This window comes from Vidua macroura, chromosome 2 (assembly GCF_024509145.1).
Source record: "Vidua macroura isolate BioBank_ID:100142 chromosome 2, ASM2450914v1, whole genome shotgun sequence".
Taxonomy (NCBI): domain Eukaryota; kingdom Metazoa; phylum Chordata; class Aves; order Passeriformes; family Viduidae; genus Vidua; species Vidua macroura.
Window position 1 is genome coordinate 4980445 of NC_071572.1, and position 22880 is coordinate 5003324.

General features: G+C 43.2%; 1 protein-coding gene across 1 annotated transcript; it reads left to right on the plus strand.

Annotated features, from left to right (window-relative positions):
* Positions 1-1572: 1572 nt before the first annotated feature.
* On the plus strand, positions 1573-22211 carry UBASH3A (ubiquitin associated and SH3 domain containing A). Its single transcript, XM_053972162.1, has 14 exons — positions 1573-1685; positions 5706-5759; positions 7082-7268; positions 9111-9309; positions 10002-10171; positions 12224-12432; positions 13217-13274; positions 15434-15542; positions 16578-16700; positions 17481-17573; positions 18579-18723; positions 20676-20794; positions 21280-21386; positions 22074-22211. Exons 1-14 carry the CDS (start codon positions 1573-1575, stop codon positions 22209-22211), a joined length of 1824 nt encoding a protein of 607 aa, XP_053828137.1.
* Positions 22212-22880: the final 669 nt, after the last annotated feature.

Consider the following 22880-nt stretch of genomic DNA (forward strand, 5'->3'; position numbering starts at 1 on the left):
AGAGGGCCCTGAACACCAAGAGCCGTGGCTGGCAGGGAGCAGCAGCCCCAGGGCTTCATCTCTTCAGCTCTTCAGCTCTTCATCTCTGAGCACACACAGCTCACAGACTCACCTTGCTCCTCCTCTGCTGGGTTTAGCCTTCGCCGTGTTGCTTGCACAGGGCTTGTGAAAAAGCAGCGTCTCGTGTTGCTGAAGGACCAGTTCAGTTGTACTCTGGGATTTAGAAAATGGAAATGCACGTTCAGCTGCAAGGAATGCTCGAGGGTAGTAAAAATTTAGCTGGGTTGTTTTGACTTAGAAGAGAGATTTCTGATAGAGGGGAGGATGGAAGAAGGAAGGAGAAGGAAGGATGATACAAAAAGCCACAGGAGTGTAAGTGAAACAACTTACACTCCACGAGGCCAGGGAGGAAATGAAAGTTTTCCATGTCCCTGGAATATGGCTGAGATGAGATAAGCTCTTCAGTCCCATTTCTGTGCACGATGGAGACTGGCACTTCCAAAGGAGAGGACACCACCTCATGATCCTATTAACTTCAGCCATGACATCAAGAATCCTTCATCATCTCTTGTGTCACTCTTTAAGCAGCTTTCCCTGGAAATGGAGATACTCTCCCCACCAGGCTTCAGATAGTTCTGAAGGTTCTCCAAATGGCTGGAGAATGAGCTCAAGCTGGCCAGGTGTCCCAAGGGGAACTTCAGCCAAAGTGGGGAAAACATGAGGGCTCATTTCAGGTGACCAGCAGTCCAGGTGATCTTTTCAGCCCATGGGGTGAGGTGTCCTGTCCTCCAGAGGGAACACTGAGACCTGCAATGAGGACAGAAAAAAACTGTCTCCAACCAATTCACCCACTCTGGCCATGCTGGAAAGGCTGGGGACCAGCCAGGGCAGCTCTGCAAAGGCTCCCACAGTGGGACTGGCACCACTGGAAAGGACAAATTCTTCTCCCTGCTTCCACCCTGAGCTGCTCCAAGCTCAGCCTCAGGGTGTGATGTGAAATTGGGTTTAATATTCCACAGTTTGGTTGCTCATTGCCTTTGGCTGAGAAGACCAAAGCAGGAGCCACATAAGATATGGGCAGGAGGACTTAAGAACTGAGCCCAACAGGAAAGTTTTGGCCTCCAGATAACTTCCTACACACTGAAGGACAGCCCCGCTAGTTCCCCCTGGTGCAGTTGCAGCTCAGGTGGATTTTGTGGCTTTCAGGAGACAGTTTATAGTGAAAAGCTAAAAGATTCCACCTCAGCTCCTTCAGCAAGCTCACTCTGACTGTGGTGTTTGCATTTGGGCTCCTCATCTTGTTCTGCCAGGGCAGATAGGAAAAGCTTTTGCTTTTTCAGCCACCCTACGACAAAAATTCAGAGGCGCAGATTCTATGAAAACAGGATGTCAGGTTTTGTCAGAAAAGATCACAAGGGGTGTAAGGTTGGGTTTTTGGTTTTTTTTTTCATTTTATCTGCCTCTCTCTCTGTTTCATTTTCTGGCTCCCTCCCTCCCTCCTTCACACCCTCCTCCCACCTCCCAGTTTGTGTCAGCGCTGTGAGCACACGGAGAGGGGAGGACACGGAGGAGATGGCGGTGGCTGAGGCACAGCTGTACGCAAAGGTGTCCAACAAGCCCCGGGGCAGGAGCACCTCTGCCCTCCTCGAGCCTCTCCTGGCCAAAGGATTCCCAGCTCATATCGCGTGAGTAGCGTGCTCAGCTGCCCTTGCACAGGGAGATCTATTTAAGATATGAGGTGTTTGCCATAAAATCCCAATACAGGCAGCCTGGTTTTTGAGATCAGGAGATTGTGCTGCTCCTGGGGGTGATGTCCCCGTGCAGGGATCAGACCTTGCTCTGAATTTCATATATGAAATTATCATATATAGTATGATATACGAGATATATTCTCATTTATATATTCTCATATATAGTATATATTGCTCACACAGCAAAACCAATCTGCTCGATGTCCAATATTTTAAAATACTGTGTAAATCTAAAATACTGTGTAAATCTAAATCTGTAGTATGATATATGAGATATATTCTCATATATATATTTTCACATATAGTATGTATTGGCCACACAGTAAAACCAATCTGCTTGATGTCCAATATTTTAAAATACTGTGTAAATCTAAAATACTGTGTAAATCTAAATCTATAGTATAATATATGAGATATATTTTCATATATAGTGTGTATTGCCCACACAGCAAAACCAATCTGCTCAATATCCAATATTTTAAAATACTGTGTAAATCTAAAGACACACACCCTTCCAAATCCTGACTTTTGAGAGGCTTCTCAATGAGTTGAGGAGTTGACCATAGCTTGCTCTTGGGATACATCCTCTTTCATTTTTTTCTGCTTTTTACTCTTCTTATAAGGGAATTAAACATGGGTGTAATTTCTAGCCAAAGTTTTTTTCAGACCTGGCAAAAATCTCCTGCTGGTTGGTGTCACTGGAAACTGGTTTTTTCTCCTTAAGATGCCCCTTAAGTCTGTCAATTTTTCTTCCTGTCTTGAATGAGGATCTTGTTCCAAAAATCATGGCTCTATTCTTGGCAACTCCAATGGATGAGAGAATAACTGGTGACAGGTAAACAAGTCAATGCAAAAGAAAGTGCAGGTCATTCCTCCCCCAAACATCTCTCATGTTGGACAGGCAAGTTTTGGGAAGGATTTTTCAATTTCTGAATGGTTCAAACTGTTCAAAGAATAGATCTTATTATTTAAATATCAAAGAACCCCTCATAAAAATATTTTAGAAAGAAGAGCTAAATCTCTCTACCTTTTGACTGAAAATTGAGTGGAAGAGGTTCCATTTGTAAGTGCTGTGTTGTTTTTTGGGAACAGCTGTGGTAGCGATCAGTATCAGACACGATGGGCACAGCTCACAAGGGGACTGTGAGTCCCTTGTTCCCAGTGATGCACAATGGAATTTTAGCTGAAAATATGGCTCATAATTTCTCTATTAATACTGTAACTTCAGTCAGCTCAAAGTATTTGCTACTTTTTTATTTTTTTTCTATGTGATGCTTTTCCAGTCCCCTTCAAATGCTGTTACTGAGATGACTTTGTGCTTCCCAGTTCAAAATTAAGAAGCAGCAGCAGAAATACTGTGCAAATTGATGTAAGATAACAAAATATCAAAAAGCAATTTTAAAAAGCTTTATTTCCTATTATTGACCTTAAGACCTTCAAAGTTTTGATTGCTTTTTAAAAAAACCTTTCAGCTGTCTCCGTTGTCCCTCAATTAAACCATGAATGAAAGTACTGAAAAGTTTCTTTTGAGATGTCCTGGCCTGAGAAATATGAGGTGGGGTAGAAATATTACAAAATTTTCAATAATGTATAACCAACAGGCCAAAGCAGCATTTCCCCAATGAACAAAACTCGAATATGTGAGGGTCAAGTCTAGCCTAAGATCAAAAAATTTCCGCAAGAAACTCTGCCAGCAGTTTCTGTTTTAGGGAAGAGCCAGCTTATTCTCACTGTAGATGCATTTTTAATCTACTTTCATTACAGATTCTCAATGGTTTATTCTTCTCTCTATCTGAGAGAAATTGGTACATGCAGAACTTATTCTTTGCATTATTTTTCAATATTCACTTCTCATCTTGTAAGTGTAGGATTAGTCACACCCCTAGTGCTAAGGGCTCTATAAACCTTGCTGGAAACCATCCTACAGCCAACATGTGACGAGAGAAAAGGTGGGACAGGTTTGGAGGGGAGCAACGAGATGGAACTGAGCAGGATGGCAGTTCATGGCCTCAGGTCTCCCTTGTCTTATTACATTTAATTTTGAAGGCCCCATGGTAAAGAAAAGCTGAAGCCACTCTTGGTTTTAGCTTCAGAGCTGTTTGCACAGAGCTTGTGCCCAGGTGGGAGAGCAGCATGGCATGAAGTGGTAAAACACTCCCCTGGAGGTGCAACGAGTGCTTCTGGACCCTGGCATCATTGCCACTGACACTTCCACAAGGCACAGTGTGGGAAATGGATTTGTAGAGAATTCTCAAAGCCTGACAGAAGGCTCACACAGTGTGCATCTCTGTGCAAAGCTTGAGATAAGAAACGCTGACTTAGGCATGCCATGGAATAGGACAGACATTGTTGAGAGAGAAATGGAGCTAGAAACAAGTTTCAAAGGATGGCCTTGCAAATAAGACTAGATATTTTAGAGAAATAGAACTATGAAAGGTGCGTTGTAGTGGGACCCCTGAGGGGTAATTTTAGATTATTGGTTTTAGGGCATCTACAGCATGGTGCGGCAAAAGCTGATAAGCCAAGAAATACTTATAGTGTATTGTAATTAGGAAATACTTGGCTTCTGATTGTGATGGCATGAATTATAACATCTGTATGGTCTCACCCTTCGCATGAGACTGAAAATGGAATAAAATCTTTTAAAATGCCTCTCAGTTGCCCCATCTCTGGGTCAGAAAAGGGCTTAATCCGACAGCACAGCAGGAAAAGCTGAGTGAGGAGAGGGACAGGAGGGCTCAGCTGGGGCACAGAAAGGAAATGTGCCGTATTCAGTCACACAGGGCAAGGACTGGCTTCAGACCTCGTGGTTGTGCATTGATCTGGCCATGGGAGCTGATTTACTTTATGGAGAAGAGAGGTAGAAGGTAACGTTTGAGTGGAAAGGCTCATGTTTGTCCTGTTGACCCCCACTGAAGAGCCAGCAATGGCTGCATAGAAATGTTATTAACAAGCCCAAGTGTAGTTTTTACACTGAAGAGAGGACAGAAGGCTGGGAGGGAACACAAGGATGAGCCTGAGTCTTGCAGCTCAGTGCACACACTGCTGATGTGTGATGTTGTCACAGGGATGGATGAAGAACAAAAATGGGAGGAGACAACACAACTCAATGCCCTCAGGAGCCAGTGGCCAGAAAAGATGGCCTCAAAAGAGAAGGAAAAACATCAGCAGATGCCAAGAAATTCAGTAGTTTTTTTTTTCCAGTGTCCTCTGTCTCTACATCCCCTTCATGTTTCTTCTGAGAAGTTTGTAGGTGCATTTCAGAGGTTCATGAGTGCAGCTGCTGCTTGAACACTGGAATCCTTCACCCATCACCCAGTATTCAGGCACAAGGATTTGCTCATGTGAAACACATAGCTGGCTTTTTGAAAGCCCAAGTTAGAAAAGGAAACGTGAATCAAATCCTACCGCAGAGAACGGAAGTTGCATTAACAGAGAGAAATGAGAGATTTTGTCCCTTACCTTGGACTGAGCTGCTGGTTTAGATCTGGCTCTCTGCTGGCTCTGGGGGTCCTCAATCCAGATTCCAAACCCCAATATAAGCATATTTTGCTTAGTTTTAATGTATGGGCTTGGCCCTGGCATCTTGAATCAGACCCTTTTTTGCTATGAACCAAGAAAATCCTGTTCTTACAGTGCTTGGATGGATGGTTTATCTAAGCCCAAGGAAATTCATATAGTCAGTAAGGCTGCTAAGGAAACACCTCCAGAACACAAAGGAAGGCATCTCATGGGGAGGACAGGTTACCAGTCTTCCAGGAATTAAAGACCTGCAGTGAGAAAAAAGCTATCTGGAAGGCTTCAAGAACAATAACATTTGCTAGGAAAAACTGTCTTGCTAAAGGTCCTGCCTGTACTGAAAAATAGACTTGATGACCAAAGTCACTGAATGCCTATACTTCATAGAAGTTTTCTTTCAGGAATTCTGAGGAACCAATTTTGTGCTTTTTCTAGGCAAAAAGCCTTGGTTGCTACTGGACAAAAGACAATAGAAGATGCAGTAAAATGGTAAGTACTTGTGATTTCTAAGGTGTGCCTTCACATTAAACCTGCCTAAAAATCCTTGTTGACGTGCTCATCCTGTCACTGAAGTTAGCTGCCATAAAAAACACAAAGCTGAAATTGAGATTTTTTTTTTTTCATTTATTTCACTCAGAGAGAGAAATATTTATATTTGTACTTATTCTGGGACATGAGGTAACTTGCAGACGGTCCAGGTAAATTTTAAAAAAGCAACTACTTTTACCAATGAGTCAGTTCACAGGACCAGCTGGTCTGGTCAGAAAGTTCTCCCCAGCTTTAAGCCTCCTGAGAGAAAGGAACAAGGAAATAGGGAAAAATTCTGTAAGCCCATGACTGCATTTAGAAACATGTGCAGAAACAACAGCTGAAGGGGAAAAGAAAGGCCCATCAGAAATTAAGGTGAAAGGCTGATGGTCAGAGGGAGGCATTATTACAATTTAAATAACGTCTCAGTTTTGAATGCCACAAAGTTTTTTCCTCTCTACCAAGACTCTCACAGAGTATTTATATGTCATTCATGTGCTGACAACTGATTTTTTTGTTGTTGTTTTAATTAACCTTCACATTAAATACAGTCTTTCCTTGCACTTTCTTTTGGGTTTTCTTTTGGGTTTTTTTTTCCTTTTTTTCCTTGGTTCAGTTGCTTTTTTCTTTTTTCTTCTGTTTTCTTTCCTTTTGTAAAAAGCCAGAGGAGGCATTTGAGAATGGCATATGCTTTCCAAATATTTTTTTCAGGGATGCTGCCACACTTCCCAACAGCCATTCCCAATCCAAGAGCTGCAAAGACAAACATGCATCATGTGAAAGACATGGCAAATTATATCATCACATGGCATATACATTTCTGACCTTTCCTTGCGTGTTTCTGATTTGTCTTGCTGGATTTTCTTAGGGCTGAATAAAGAGGTGCATTTTGAGTGTTTTTTTAATCTTCAGCTGGTTTTAATTTTGTCATTCTTCAACATGTTCCACCCATTGCATTTTTCCTCCTCCAGTTCTCTGTTTCCAGTCATGAAAAAGGGGGAGAAAAAAACCCAAACCCTAAAAAGTTTTTTTTTTTGTTTTCTCTCATTTTCAGAAGTAAAGGCACAAGATAAAATGTAAAGTAGTCAAAAAAATAAGCAAAAAAAAATTCCTCCATTATTTAGTGCTGCAGAGAGAAAAATGAACATTTACTTCAGCTTTTCATGTGAAAGAAGATAATAAAACTGTATTTCCTTTTTGTGATCTCTGCTACGGAGGCCTTCAGCCACGAGAAACCAGAGCCGTGCACACCCTCACCCTCAGTGTTACGCTCTTGATTTCAGGCTGCATTCCCACTGCAACGACCCCTCCCTGGATGACCCAATCCCCCAGGAGTACGCCCTTTACTTGTGCCCCAGGGGCCGCCTGCACAGCCGCCTGCAGGACTTCTGGAGGGACAGCAAGCGCCAGTGCGGGAAGAACAGAGCCCACGAGGTCTTCCCACACGTCACCCTCTGCGACTTCTTCACGGTGAGGCAAGGAGAGTGCAAGGGTCGGATTTCAGCTGGGTGGTGTTTGGTGAAACTGGGCCACCTGCTGTGGTCTGACACCAGAACTTGTTGGTGATCAAATGACATGACCCAGGTCCAGGCAGGTTGCTTAATGCTTGAGTGATGATTAATGCCCGAGTGATGCTGAATGTTTGAGTCACAGTTAATGTTTGGGTGGGATGTTTCGGGGTACCTGGCAGCTGGTACTGGAATCAGATTTATTTCATTTCCTGAGCCTTTCATTTTCTTGGCTACAGTCATCTTGCCTTTGCCATCCTTAAGAAAACCTCTGCTTGCTCAGCACAGTATTTCAAAGAAGTTTTCAGTGCCATTTTGGTAGATCCATCTAGAGCAGCCCTGTATTGTAAACGCAGGTGAACGTGGTGGAAAGAAATGACGATGTCTGACTCCAGTTCAGAAGGCTGAATGAATTCTTTATTATAACTATACTATAATACATTAATATACTATATAAAGGAAGATACTAAAACTACAAACCTACTTTTCTAACTACCTTATCTAAGTAACCCACAACTCGTGACCCTCTCGCAAGAGTCCAGACACAGGTGGATCTGATTGGCCATCAGGCTCAAACAATTCTCACCAGAATCCAACCAAGCAATCACCCCAGGTAAACAATTCTCCAAACACATTCCACATGCGAAAAACAAGGAGCAGAAATAGCAATTGTTTTCTGTTTCTTTCCTTTGTGCTCCTCTATGAAAAAAATCCTGAGAGAGAGAAGAATGTGCCTGCCACAGCCCTGTGCAGTTCAGTTGCTGTCAGGCTTCCATGTGTCCATTGCTGCATGGATTTAGGATGATAAACCTTCCCAGCCAGGGCAGCAGTGGCTGCCATCAGCCAGCTGTGCAGCAGGGACAGGGTTATCCTAGGATGCAGACAGCTTTGGTACAAGCCTGTGGGAATCTCAGGAAAAGCTTTGCCTTCCCAAGAGAGCCCCATCAGCCGGTCACTGCTATGGTGGCGTGTCCCAGATTTTACTCTTTTTATTGAAGCTGAAGATTTTGTGAAATCTTTTGTGATGTCCAGCACTGGACTGGTCTGGAAAAACTCTGGAGCCTCCTGGAATCCAGTTTTAGCATGTTGATGGTGAAACACATGAACATCAGCTGTGTCTGGGATGTGCTGAAACAGGCTTGGGCTACAGCAGCTGGACAAAAATGACTTTGTTCATCATACTTTTATGTTAAACCATTAAGTGCTTCCTTCCCCCTGAGGGTGGGTCATCACAACCATGCCAAAAAGTAGAGACAGTGAAAATAAGCGTATTTTGTTGCAAAATACTGAGTGGTGCTCTGTGACCATTAAACACAATTATACAGAATAAAAATCATTCATTAATAATGAATGCCATGCTCTTGGGAGGCATCAAGTTTAAAGGCCTGTCTGGAGAGATGACTGCATTGCAACCCTCACCTTGCACATTTCAGTAAAGGACTGTAGGATAACAATAACACAAATTCCTATTTAGAGCTGAAGAGGGAAATCATGATCCCTGTCTCATTTCAGACTGGTTCATGCACACCTGACAAATGGTAAAATATTTTGGCTTTTTCCTACCCATCTAGATATACCTTGGGTTGAAGGTTCCATCTCCTGTTATAGAGCCAGGACACTGTGCTGATCCAACTGCCAAATACTGCTGGGTTTAATGCCAGGAATTTCAGGCAAATTCCTAGGTATTTTGTGTTTCTCAGGAAGTTTATAGCCCCACAGTTTTCTGGCAGTGCTGTATGACAGCATCTACAACACTGGCTGTGAGCTGGTGGGTAAAGCCTGCTCCTCCTCTGTTTTCTTTCAGTGTGAAGACCAGAAAGTGGAATTGTTGTATGACATCTTAAAGCAAGTTGGTGACAGATTTTCCCAGAGATTTCCACCATCCATTTCCCTAACACTACATGCATCTCCCAGCTACCTTGGCTTCTTCATTGATGACAGCCAGGCAAATGTACTCAAAGAGTTTGCTGTGGCATTCTCATCAGAGGCTTCGGCCCTGGCAGGTAGGACCAACACCAGAGGGAAAACGGGTGGGCTGTAGCAGAAATGCGTAGCCACGGTACTGAAAACATTCCCTGTGTCTCCAGGGGAGCTTAGATTATGTTCTGCTGCCAGTAAACAGCCTGTGCTCCTACAGATTTGCAAGCAGAGTAGCCAGAGGAGCAAGTTTTATTCTTTGAAGACACAGCACTTTTGCCTAGATGCTGAAATGATCCTGTGTGCAACTCGGCAGGTGATTGATCAGAATATCCAAGATGGGCAGGGACATAACACTCCCCAGATCTCCACCCTCATGGTGCTGTAGCACTATGATGGCCTGGCTGCATCCCTAGGAATAGGGCCTAATACCTTTTCCAAGGGAAACAGCATCGCCAGTGGAGACTGAAAGGGCACAGCCCCACCACAGCTTTGTCTGGGAGAAATAAGTTCAGTACACCTCAGGCTGGGAGAGGAAATCCAACCATGATCATTTCTTTTCCTCACAGATGAATCCAGGAAGCAAATCCAGTCCACATTTGTGAATTATTTTGGCGTGATTAAAACCATGACACCCTTCAAAACCATTATTCAGTAGAGCTACTCTACCACTAGCTACTATGATATTTCCTGCATCATGCAGATTGTGTAGGATAAAACAAGAGGAGCTTTAAACAACCTTTGTTCCTATGTCTTGATGTGATTGTTTCATCCCTAGACTGCCACGTGAAGCCCTCCTTGAAGCAGTTCCACCTTACCTTGGCTCACAGGTTTTATCCTCACCACCAGAAGACTTTGGAACAACTGGCCAAATGCATTAACCCAGGGGAGCCCTGCCAGTGGGTGGCTGCTCTCTATTCACGGGACATGCGTTTTGTGCATTACCAGGTACTGGAGTCAGATTTATTTCATTTCCTGAGCCTTTTATTTTCTTGGCTACAGTTATCTTGCCTTTTCCATCTTTAAGAAAATCTCTGCCTGCTCAGCACAGTGTTTCAAAGAGCATGGTTGTTTCCAGTGCCATTTTGGGCTGAAAAACTGCACTCCTGAATCGGTAGATAATACCTTTATTTTGGTAGGTTGCTCAACCTGCATGTCTCAAAGTCTAATTCCAAACCCCAGAGGGAAAAAACCTAATCTTACTATGACATGAGAAAATAAGAGACAGGAAGTCATGATCCTCTAATATTTTCTAGGATTTGTCAGTTTACGGTTTTGCAGCAAAATTCCCTTCAGCAAAATTAGTTTTCTTGATTGTTCCAGCCATGATGAGAACTGCAGCTGTGAGCAGGTGTCAGTTCTCGCTGATGATTTTCTGCTTAGCAGACTCTTAGTTGAAACCAGTCACCATTCTTTCAGTTCTCATTTCCAAATTTAAATTATGGAATGTTCAACAGCTTTTTGTCAGATCAGTAAATCAGTTTGTCACAAGTCTCATGTTGGATTTTAGTCACACTCAGGAGAGCTGCAAGCAATCACAAAAATAGGTCAGATCTGTGTTTGCTTTCAAATAAGTCTGTATCAGTTAGAGGGGGGAAAAAGTATTTTTGTGAAAACCAAGTGCCTATTTTTACACATATTGTGTGGGTAGTGTCTTCCTTTTCTGGTGGTATCCAAAATGCAGGGAATTCTCAGAACTTTGGGCCTGTAAGCCAAAGCTTAGAATTAAACACAGGATTTGATCTGAGACTTTGGAAAAGGCTTCCAAACTTAGGTGCTAGAAACAAGAATGTGGATTTATAGTTTAAAGCAGAGACAAGTTAAATTGAGGAAAGTTTAGAGTTTTAGAGTTTAAGATCTAGAAAAAATAAAAGTAGTTACAAAGGTAAACAAGAAGTTTAGAATACCTTACTGTAGGTTTGTGTGTCATAACATGATTGGCTAAGAAAGCCACAGTGTAGCATAGGTCCATAAGATGAAATATTTAAGGATCGAGTCAAAAACATAAATATCCTTGTTGGCAGTGTTTTATTGTCAATAAATCCTTAAATCCTTTTAAGGATTTATTGACAAAGGTCTTGTAACTAGGGGTCTTATGACCTTCTAAGCCTTGCAATGAAGATGTGAGCCAAACTCACCCTTCCTACCTATGTAGAAGATAAGAAAAATAAATCACATCATCTGAAAAAACTCAGAGGTCCTGTCTCGAATTCTTTCCAAAATCCCCATACTTTTCCTCTGCCAACGTGCCACTAAGGAGCAGGTTGCAGAGTGGAAAACAGAGCTGGTTCTATGTCCAGCAGAGAGAGGCGAACAAACATCCCCTGAGTCTCGGGGTCTGCAGATCAAGGTGACCCCAAGAATGTAAAAGTCTTTGTTTCCCAGTTTGAACAGCCAAAGGAGTCTGAATGCATAGGGTCGGCTTCTCAAGGCTGTTTATTTTTCCTTATCTCTAACATTCTTTCTCTGACCTGCTGAGCTCTGTCTAGCAAATCGGCCATGGCATTCTGTCTGCCCTCTAGGGCAGTGTTCACATTTTATTCTAAAAACTACGTGTACTGTGTTTACAATAATGTGCCAATATCTATCATTTATGTTGGACAGTGTGTCTCTACCTTAAACCAATAGAAAAGTGTCACCATCACACCAAGACATGGAGGACAAAAAGAAGGAGAAGAAGGTCAGGACATGCCCAAATCCCTCCATCTTGTCCCCTTGAATCACATTCTAAAAAGCCCCAAAATCCTACTTTTTCACCCTGTGTTAATTCAACTACCACACTACTCAAACCCTTGTGGCTTGTAATTCCTCATACAAAGTTGGCAGTTTTTTTCACAGGCTAAAATGGAAGCCACAGGTGTTTTTGACTTTGTGCCAGGCTCTCCGAACCCCCTGCCAGGGTTTGGAGACAACCAGGGCAACCAGAGGGATGTCCTGGGCTCCCACACCTGAGCAGCTGCAGCACGGAGAACACCCTGAGCCTGCTGTGTGTCCCCACAGAGGCTGAGGGCCCTCTTCCAGTACAAGCCCCAGAACATTGACGAGCTGATGATCAGCGCTGGGGATTTGATCTACGTGGACCCGAGGCAGCAGAGCGACGCGAGCGAGGGCTGGGTGATCGGCACCTCGCACCGCACCGGCTGCAGGGGCTTCCTCCCAGAGAACTACACCGAGAAGGCCCACGAGTCAGACACCTGGGTCAAGCACAGGTAACTTGGGATTTCATGGGTGTGGCTTTCCTTGGCAGTTCCTCCTTGCCGGGATCTGTGGGCAGAGGGGGAATCCTGAGGGTCTGGGTGGGATATCTGAGGGAAAAGAGACAGGACTCTGCAGGCACCCAGAGTTCATAAGTTCAGCTGCTCGAGGGATGACCCCTGTTCACTCTTGAAGAACCTGAACGCCCTAATGAATTTTGAAAGAGCACTTTCTGCCAGGGCAGGCTCAGCCTTCAGCCTGGCTCTCTGCTCTCTTCTTTTTTTCTCATTTCAAGGGTTTGTAAAGTTAGCTTGAAATGAAACCACACAAAGGTTGCTCCACCACCTTGGCACCACCTTTATCTTGTTGATGTGCCCTGCATCAGAAGGCACCTGTTGGCTTCCTGCACTTCATTCTGCAGCTGACATTCTGCAGCACAGCTGATGCTACTTGTAGATTAGAGCTGATTTTTCTAAGCTGGGAAGTTTTGGTGCACTTCTTGATGTCTTAGAGAAAGGGAGGAGGCCACCAGGTAGTTATTTCCTGCTTGAAGGTCCCACTTTGGCAGGGTTGCACCCAATATACACCATCAGTTCCTCATATTTTAACCTCATTTTTATTGGGCATATTCTAAATGAACAGCAAAGCTATGAGGTGGATTGCAAGTGGGCAAAAAGTATTGAACATGAATCTTGACTTGTTGATCCTGTAAACAACATCATGACTCAAAAATCTCTTCTATTTGTGTACCTGTATGTTTGTGTGTGTATGTGTATGTTGCTTCTGCTTTTTCTATAGGGAATATATTTTTGACACAGCTTCAAAATCCTTCGCCAAAACAGAAAAGGAACCCAATGTAAAGCTGAATGGGGAAGCCCAAAATCTCAGTATGTCAAGGAGTGTAACCAATGTTCTTTCTCTTCAGGTAATCGTTTATTCCATTTCTCATCTCTGCCATGTGCTTTGGCAGATATGCTATTAATTAATGGCATTTGGTAAATTTAATCGTATCTTCCTTTTCCTCCCTCATATTTTCATGTTTTGTTGTACATTTATACACACCGTTTTATTTATTATGTTGTACATTTTTATATATATATATATATATACACACTCATACTGTATTGTATAATATCTCATACCTTTTTCTGTAATGTATATGATGTTTATTACACTTGTCTTTCATAAATCTTTCCCTGTTCCTGTCATAATAGCACAACACAAGAGTTCTCTGCTCAGGTTTCTCTGAGCACAGCCTCAGTGGCTATGGAGACAAGTCTGACAGGTGAGACACAGGCACAACCTCCCCTGACTTCCACATGGCTTCAGGCAGAGTAAATAAATCAGAATTAGGCTCACTGTTCACAGCTGCTCTTACATCTTGATTCTATGGATGTCATCTTAGAGGCTTCCATGGCCCCAGATGACATTTAAATGTTCAGTTTTCTTCCTTATTTTTAGATAAGTAGCTAGTGCAGATAACTGCACAGAACAGCTAGCTGGAGTGGTTAACAGCACTGGTAGGATCACATTTTTCACCCAGGTCCAGAATCTACAGGTATCATTTTTTCCTGTGTCCACTGGTCTTCTGGTAGGAAGAGCAAAACAAATAAGAGCTCTGATTTTTTTCCTACAGCACATTTTGCACCTGCTTTGCCTTTTTGGCTCTGTCAGAGATGCCAAAATGCATTTTCAGCGTGCCTCAGAAACGCCTTTAGCTTACTGGCCCCACAGCCTCTCTTCCTGCTGTGCTGGGCAATAACTCCGGGCTGGTCTGTGCTAACATCAGAGAAACTGAGGGCACCTTGAGGGAACTTCCATCCTGGGGCCTCCAGGACACCATGTATATGACTGCAAGACCTTTCTGAACAAGTCGCACGTCCTTCCTCTGGCTCTTGGCCTCTCTTATGCAGGTCAGATCTGTGGCAGAGCCAAGGCTTGGCCTGAGAAATGTGTTTTGCAGAAGGGCACATCTCCAGTCTAGAGTTTCCCTGGCCTCTGGGTTACTCTCAAGGAGAAGAGGAAGAGCACAAAACCTTGGGTCTATACTCCGATCTTGTGGCAGCTGATGGGTGTTTCATGGCAGAACTGCAAGTATTTAACAGAATGCATGAATATCAACCTCAAACATCTTCTTAAGAGTTCCCTTCTCTGTTGCAGAAGATGCAGAGCACTTAATTCAATGCTGCAGCAGTAACACTGTTTTAAAACCTTTCCTTGTTTCTTCTTCTCAGTTGCATTTAATGTTCATTGTATACTAACCCCAAGCGACTTCAAATTTATTTGTAATTCCATGCAGTCTAAGTAAAAAAAGTGGCCCTGTAGGAGATCTGGGTTCACTGTTGATTTGAACAGACAGTTATGAAAATGTAGAAGTAGTATTTTCACTAGGAAAAGAAGGAGAAGCTTGCTGTTAGTCCTGGTGTAGAAAAGGGCATTGCCACTCAGATCTTAGTTAATTTTCTGGGTTTTGTTTATATCACCCATATGATACAAATTAAAGTTATGATTCCTTCCCACACTGAGGTTAAAAGATCTGTTACCAGCACTGCCTTTCACTTGTGCTAATACAGAATTAAAACCTGCAGCCCATGGGGGTCAGGGATGTGACCTTTGACAGGACAAGAGGAAGTGCCTTAAGCCACACCAGGGAAGGTTCAGGCTGGGTATCAGGAAGAATATTTCCACTGAAAGGATGGTCAAGCATTAAACAGACTTCCCAGGGAGGTGTTGAGTCACCAAAACTGGAAGTGTACATGAAACAACTGGATGTGACACTCGGTGCTGTGCTTGAGTTGACAACATGCTGGTCAGTCAAAGGCTGGACTCAATAATCCCAAAGGGCTTTTCCAGCCTTAATGATTTTATGATTCTCTTTCATTTGCCTTCAATGGAGAACCAGTCAGGCTTGTCACTGTCCTAAGGACAGGCATCTATTATGCTGTCTCTTCTCCAGGAATCCAGGCTTTTCCTGCAGGTTGTAGGTAACATCCTTATGAAACTCCCTTTTCCCAGCTGTCTCAGAACGCCGCCCTGAGGAGAGGGGTGCTGGTGATGTGCCATGGGGAAAGAGTGGATCAGGTCTTTGGCAAATCTTGGCTTCAGCAGTGCCTGACTGCAGATGGTGAGTAAGGTAACAGGGAGATCTTCAAAAACCAGGACCAAACCAAATTAACCCCAGTAATGGGTAGAAGAGAGTCAATCTTTGTGTAAATGTCAACGCTGGCACAGAGGAGTGGTAACAGTGCAAGCAAGGCCCAGCACTGCTTCAACCTGCACATAACCAGGTCACAATGTCCTAAAGTCCTTCATGCTCCCTGAATTCTGCAGATAAACAAAGCTCTTGTGCTGCTGATGGAAGTGTGGCTCACTGGTACATGAACAAATCCCAGGAGCACCCTCATCACCTCTCATTACATGAGGTGATGGTTGTCAGACCCCTCCACCTTTCCGAGCCTTGAGTCAGAATCACAGGCTCTTGATCAGTCACACTACATCACTAGTCCAGCCTGGGGAATCTGTAGTGGAAATGAAATGTCAGCACTGACATAAATTAAAATCTGAATTTCCTCTCTCTCCCTCAAAAATTAAAAGAAAAAGGTATGTTTTCAGGTGAAGAAAACTGACCCAAAACTGGGAAATGTGTGTCAGGAGGAAGGAGGGGAACAAGAAGGTGGAGTTCACAAGTGAGAGCTTTATGCTGAAAGCCTGCCTTGCTATGCTGGAGATTCCCCATGTTTAGTGCACGGAATTCACAGCAGATAAGGAGAGTGGTAACATATAGCTGCATAATCAATGCATTGGTTTCATTTTCATTCAGTGGAAATTGGTTTTTTTTGGTCATTTTGGCAACTGTAAAAGAATATAGATAGGGAGTCGATTTTTGTTTCTCTTGAATCCCACAAAGCCAAATTCTTCTGATTTCCTGTTCTTTCCCTCCTCCTCCTCCCCATTTGCTCCTTCTGAGCTTGAAGAAGAGGACAGATGTTCTCTTAGGACAGATGATTTCCCAAGCCATTGTTGTGACCTTAAAACATGACCCCTTTAAGGTAATAACACTGGCTATTTTTCATCAGTGAGACACTGACTGTCTGTAAAACAAACATAACACAGCTGCTGCCTCCCTTGTGCCACAACAAAATGTCCTGCCTTGTTTCAGGGAAATACTACAGAGCAGATCTGAACTTTCCCTCCTCCCTGCCAAGGCAGAAAGACAGCATGAAGCAGTTTGAATGTGATCCTCCTTTATCTTGCTGTGGTATTTTCCAGTCAAGGCTTACAGGTAAGCTGGATATTGTCCTCCTGCAAATGTAAGGGTTTGGGAAGCAGCCTGTCATCATCTGCCAAAGCTCATGCTGGCCTTGCAGCAGAAAAATTTCCTGCCAGCACTCACTGTGGCCACAATTCTCTGTGGGCAACCACTGCAAGATCTTCTTAAATAATAAAACAGAGAACACAGCTGGTTACTTGTCTTTGAGACCCCCTCTGCCAGGTCCTGGAAGAAGCCTGTGCACTACCTGTGCCCTGCTGCTTGTCTGCAAGGGATGAATGTCTTATGCAGTTGTCCCTGAGTGGACAGTGAGGAGTGCAGGGGCTGGCCAGAGGAAACAGCTCCATGGTCAACAGAGTGTGGTCACCTTGCTGCAGGAGGATGGGTGGTGTGGGCTAGGCTGACTCAATTCACTCTCCAGATGAAGTTGGTTGTGCTCCCTGAGCAAGATGTATGACTGTGACAGTGCTGGTCTGCTGCAACTGCTTGTCTCTGATGGCTCAGATATATGGAGACAGCCACATGCCTATAACTGCTGTTTGCAGATTTGGGGTGAATCTCCAGTAATTATCTTTGCAACATCATTTTAGAATTGATGTTTCCACCAGAATGAGCTTTCTAATGAGCTCAATCAGCAGATAGTGGGAAGAAAATTAATAGAAAGGGACTGTCAATATATCCCATGTTGATGCAATTGCAAAGCTCTGAGGGTTTGGGGTTTTTTTGGGTTTTTTTTTTTTTTTTTTTCAGAAAGTGTTTTGTAGTAATTTCTCACTTTGCTGTTGCCATCAGGGGAAGCTCTGCTGGACCAGGAGGTGACAGTCAGCTACGTGTACTCGTCCCCTGCCCTGCGCTGCGTGCAGACAGCTCAGCACATACTGCAGGGTAAGGCAGCAAAACCTGCCAGGTGCTTCTGCCACACTGCAAACATCTCCACCAAACTTCTGTGAAGCATTTGACATGAGCAATTAGGAAGATGCACAACTTTGTGGTTGTTTGTGGTTTTCTTTAAGCAGGCAAGACAAAGTGGTTTTGACTGCTGGTAATGCAGGCAGCAACAAACCTGCTGGTGTATGTGCATTCTGTGGGATATATCACAGTAACTCTGTGTCTTCCTAGTTAGAATGGAATCTAATGTTATGTGAAACTGAGGTGTTTCATATCTGCTGGAATTCAACATTAGTAGCTGCTCATCAAATCACCACTGCCACCTCTTCCAGAAAATATTTTGACCCAAGTATTTGATGTTTCCAGTGCTCTGAAGGATCTGAATGTGAATCAGGGAAGACTGCTTCCATGATTCCTTTTGTGAACCAAACTATTTTAATCCTTCATATTGCAGAACATCTTTATCTTCCTTTCCTCTCCCTCTCATCTTTTTTTCATCTTCTGTTACCTTTCAGCAAGTTCACAGTTCATTACCATGTTTACATTAGAATGCATTCACTGCCACTCAGTAACCTCTCTTGAGAATACTCAAAAAATAATGTTTCTTTTGACAAGAGAATTCCATTTCTAATACTGGACAATTTGGACAATCTACTGCCCCACTGAGGAACACGGAGCAAAATGCTATATAAAAATGGTAAAAATATTTCCTGTCTGAAGTTTATTCAGATTGCAACATTGCAAAACTGAGTTTTTTTCCTTCTAGCAGAGCATCACAAGAGAGCTTCAAAAATTATGATCATGATAATGACGATAATAACTTGCAGTCCCTTTATGTTAGTCATACAAGAATATAATGGTGGCTTCCATTAATTAATTGGTTGATAATAAGTAATTCATTTTCAGTAATGAAACTACAACAGCAAACAAGGCAGAATGTATAGCCTGAATGTAGCACTTTGAGTGTACCTTTCTCCTAAGATCTATTTCTTGTTCTTGCAGGGCTTAAATTAAATCAAAAAGTCAGAATCAGGGTGGAACCAGGACTGTTTGAATGGACCAAGTGGGAAGCAAGCAGAGCAATCCCTAACTTCATGACTGTGGCAGAACTGGTGGAGGCATCTTACGACATAGATACAAGTTACAGGTAATTGCTCTGTGTCTGATAAAGCTGTGGGGTTTTTCCCTGAGCTATCTTGTCTTTTTATGTGTCACAAATCATTACAAACACTGCAAAGATGGGGTGATTCTGATCAAATTCAGATCAAAATAGGATATAAAAATAAGCTATGCTGTCACCAAGCACATGGGTGCACTAGCACAAATGTCTTGTGCGTAGCACCAGCTCTCCTCTGGTGTTGCCTTGACATTATGGGCATTAATGTCAGGTCCCAGGAGCTTTGCTTTTACCTTTGGTTCATGTGAAAAACACTTTGGAAATGTGAAGAATAACCTGATTTTCAGTGACAAAGAAATGTGACATTATATAAGGTCAGTCAGCCCTTGGCTGAGGGTCTGCAGGGCAGCAGCAGGAAGTTTTGAAGACAGGCAAGATAAGAGCATTTCACTTTAACTGATGTTTCTGGCATCATTTTAAGTTGCTCAAAGATTAATACTGTGCTCAGCAAGGACTTTTTGGAGCCCTCATATCTTGGTGGGGTGAGGGTCGATGCCTTTTCTGAGCGCTTGCAAACCACAGCCCGGCAGGAAATGATAAACCTCCAATTCAGACTAGCTCCTCATCTTGGTCACAAACCAGGCTGCTCAGTGTTTGCAGTGCACAGCCAGATCCAGGAAATTACTCAGCTGTCTCTGGGATTTCCCATGTATTCAAGAAAGGGGGAAAGGAAACATATCATGTATTAACACATTCCTTACAGCCAAAGATGTATCTTTGTTTGAGACTGCATAAAGTCTCCAAAATCCTTTTTTTTTGGAGCACAAGTCTTTCTGGTGTGTTCTTCACTAACAGACTGTATTCTCTAGGGGTTTTTTGGTACAAAATCACTTGCCTCAAAAGAAACTGTGCAAATGCACAGCAGTGGGAGGTTCAGAGGGGAATCTCCAAGGCAATGTTAACTACAGTGTTTAGGCCCCTCATAGCTCACTCAGTTCCAGGGTGGATGAACTATAAACTTGCACATAGAATGCCAGTTTCTTCCCATCAATTGCAGGGCTAAAAAAATCCTTGGGTGCTAGGTGTCATAAATGAGTGTTTGAGATCACTTAAAGAATCACCAGCAAAGGGTATCAGTAAAAACCAGATACAAAATTAAGCGTCAGCACAACAAAATTCATTGCCAAGGTTCACTCTACTACTGAGCTTGTGGGACAGCAGGGTCTGGTTTTACCAATTCAACCACTGCAAAAGCTGTCCATCACCCAAGCCCCACCAGACCTCTGAGGCTGCCCTGATTCACAGCAGTGTGAAGGTCTGGCTCTTAGTTTTTTTTGGGTGCCTGGAAAGCCTTGGTATATAAAAGAAAGAAGAATGCCTGGTCTCAGCAGAAGTGCTCAGATACTTTGGAGTAATGCATTGTGATTACTGTCCCTGGAAACACCTTTTTTTAAAAATCTAGCAGTGGAAGTCTTTACTATCCATTTGGCCAGCAATGCAGATAAGCCTCGTTCATTGTAGATATTTATTTACTTGCTTTATTGAGGAGATTAATGCTGAGGTACCAAATCTTGCAAGCATTCACATCATTATTGTCTCTCCTCTGTTTGAACTCAGTCAGGGTTGGAAGACCCAGGCAGCTCTGCAGCTCATGTTTGGGCAGTGGTCCTTGCTGGCAGAATTTCTCAAAGCTTTTCTTAGCCACAAATCCTGCTTTAAATAATCTCCACTGTGAACTTCAAGTTTTATTGAAGCCTGGTTTTCCCTGCATCTGGTGCTTTATGAGCTATGAGACTTATCCATGAAATTTAATGGAAATTTCTCAGAGAGAAGCTAATGCTTCAGACAAGCAGAGGTAACAGTGTGTCAGCCAAGCCAGTAGATAAACCTTTTAACTAAGTGCCTTTTCTCTGGTGTAGTCATTCAATGCTGCTAAGAGTGTTTTCATCTAGATTAACATATATTTGTGATTTTATTGTCAGGGGTAACTTCCCACTCTCTTCTCTGGTGCCATCAGAAAGTTATGAAGATTATGTCAACAGAAGCTCTGCGGTTATAAAACACATCATCAGTGCCTGCCCCTGCAAAGGTAGAGTTTCAGGTCTTTAAATATTCTGTCAGACCCTTGCAGTAACAGGAACTGGCAGAGATTTGCCAGCAGAAACACATTTAATGTGAGCTGTTGGCACTGCACAGAGCTTAAGGTGACTCAGTGTTTGTCCTGGGCTACACTGAAGTAACATAAATGCAATTTATGGAATAGAAATGAAAAAAGTAAAATAAAACTGACACAGTAGAGTACTAACATTGCAAAAGTATATGCTTTTCTTCATCTTTCTACATCAGGATGGAGCTCAGCAAAAGATAATATGCTTTTCTGGAAAGCTTTTTTCTCTTTCCCTCGCAAATGCCTTCTCTCAGTAGCTGGCATGCTCAACACACCAGATATTTTCTGCCCATCACAACACGCTCTGCCACATTGTCAAAAAGGTCTACAAAGATGAACAGCCCCAAACCACCTCATCTCCATCTGTGGCAGTGCTGCAGCTCCCTTACCACAGTTCTTTGCTTTTCCTGCTGTGCCAGGCGTCATCCTCATCGTGGGCCACGGCTCCTCCTTGGCACCTCTCACCCGAGCGCTCACAGGGCTCCCCAGCAGAGACAGCAGAGACTTTGCCCAGATGGTGCAGAAGGTAAGAGGATTTTATTCCATCAGGAAGCCTTTGGGTTGTTGCTTTATATTTTTAATAATGAGACTACCTATGCAGCAAGACATGTATAACAGCATGCCAGCACCAGTGACGTCAGCTCTCTCGTTCCAAAGGGAGCCTCACACAGTTTTAGCAAAGCACTGGAGGTAAAGAGAAGGATTTTATTCTGGGGGCTATGTATGTGACTGGCAGTTAAGTCTTTGGAGAAGATTTTCATCTGGAAAGTCAATGCCACGTAACACCTACAGACAAGATACGCATTTGGAAACCTCTCCACTTGGAGCTAATTTCCTTCCTTTCAAAGTGGGAAAAGAAGGCTTTGGGGTGACCTAATTGCAGCCTTCCAGTAGGGAAGGGAGCCTACAAGAAAGATGGCGAGAAACTCACAAGAGCCTGGAGTTGCAGGACAATGGGCAATGGCTTCAAACTGACAGAGAGTAGATTGGATACTAGGAAGAAATTCTTTACTGTGGGGGAGGGTGAGGCACAGGAACAGCTTGCCCAGGTATGAATGTGGGGTGGTGACACAAGTTCAGCTTTCACCCCTCAGGCTTCCAGCCTGGTTTTAGTTCATTTCAGAAGTGACAGAATATCAGGGGCTGCTCTTTTCTGTAGCAAAGCCCCTCCTTCAAGTCAAAGCAATGACCCTGCTGGTAACTTCCTTCTCAGATCCCTTCCCTGGGCATGTGTTTCTGTGAAGAACAGAAAGAGGAGAACAAATGGCAGATGGTCAACCCACCAGTGAAGACATTGACTCACGGAGCAAACGCAGCATTTAACTGGAGAAATACTATCATGGAAGATTAAGAGGTCATCTCTGCCTTTGCAGTTCTCAAAAAGGAGCCAAAGGCAGGTTATGGTTCATCACAGTCCAGTGATTCATCCAGAAGACACATAGAGGGTGGGAAATGCCCTTTCTGAGTTGTCAAAGCACAGAAAAACACTTCCGAGTTTGGTGCCTGGATTTGTTTTTATTTTGGTGACTGAGAAGAATGAACTTAAGAAGTGGTGTTCAACTGAGAAATAACACTTCTGGTGGTGGTAAGGAAAGCACCTTTTAACCTTTCCTCAGCATAAAAACATTTAATAAATATGGATATTTAACTACTTGATTATAAACTCCACTCCAAGAGGCACTGAAGTAAACAATGCTGTATTTTTAAGACTGAACTAGATCCAGCAAGAATTCCCTTTTTTTTTTTCCTTCTTTAGTCACTTGGGTATTTTCAGACAACAGAAAGACTGTGACTGAAAAAAGTCAATTCCTACCTGAAGAGGAGACCAGCTCTAGCTAAAGCCACTGTATTTCCTGTTCACTCCATCAGTTCTGTGTGTGCAAATACCAGACTGACTCTTTATTCACCTCTTCTACAAAGGGAGTCCATTTTCTATCACATCAGCTCCTCATCCAGCAATTCTCAAGTGATGCATATTGCCAAAGGGTCTAAATTATTTCTTTTTGAAGGGAAATGAACC

What these genes read in the sequence shown, in the direction of transcription:
- UBASH3A (XM_053972162.1), top strand. Translation starts at nt 1,573, where the DNA reads ATGGCGGTGGCTGAGGCACAGCTGTACGCAAAGGTGTCCAACAAGCCC. An exon ending in AGAGGCTTCGGCCCTGGCAG is followed by an intron (nt 9,310 to 10,001) that starts GTAGGACCAACA and finishes TTTCATCCCTAG; the next exon opens with ACTGCCACGTGAAGCCCTCC. An exon ending in GCAGTGCCTGACTGCAGATG is followed by an intron (nt 15,543 to 16,577) that starts GTGAGTAAGGTA and finishes GCCTTGTTTCAG; the next exon opens with GGAAATACTACAGAGCAGAT.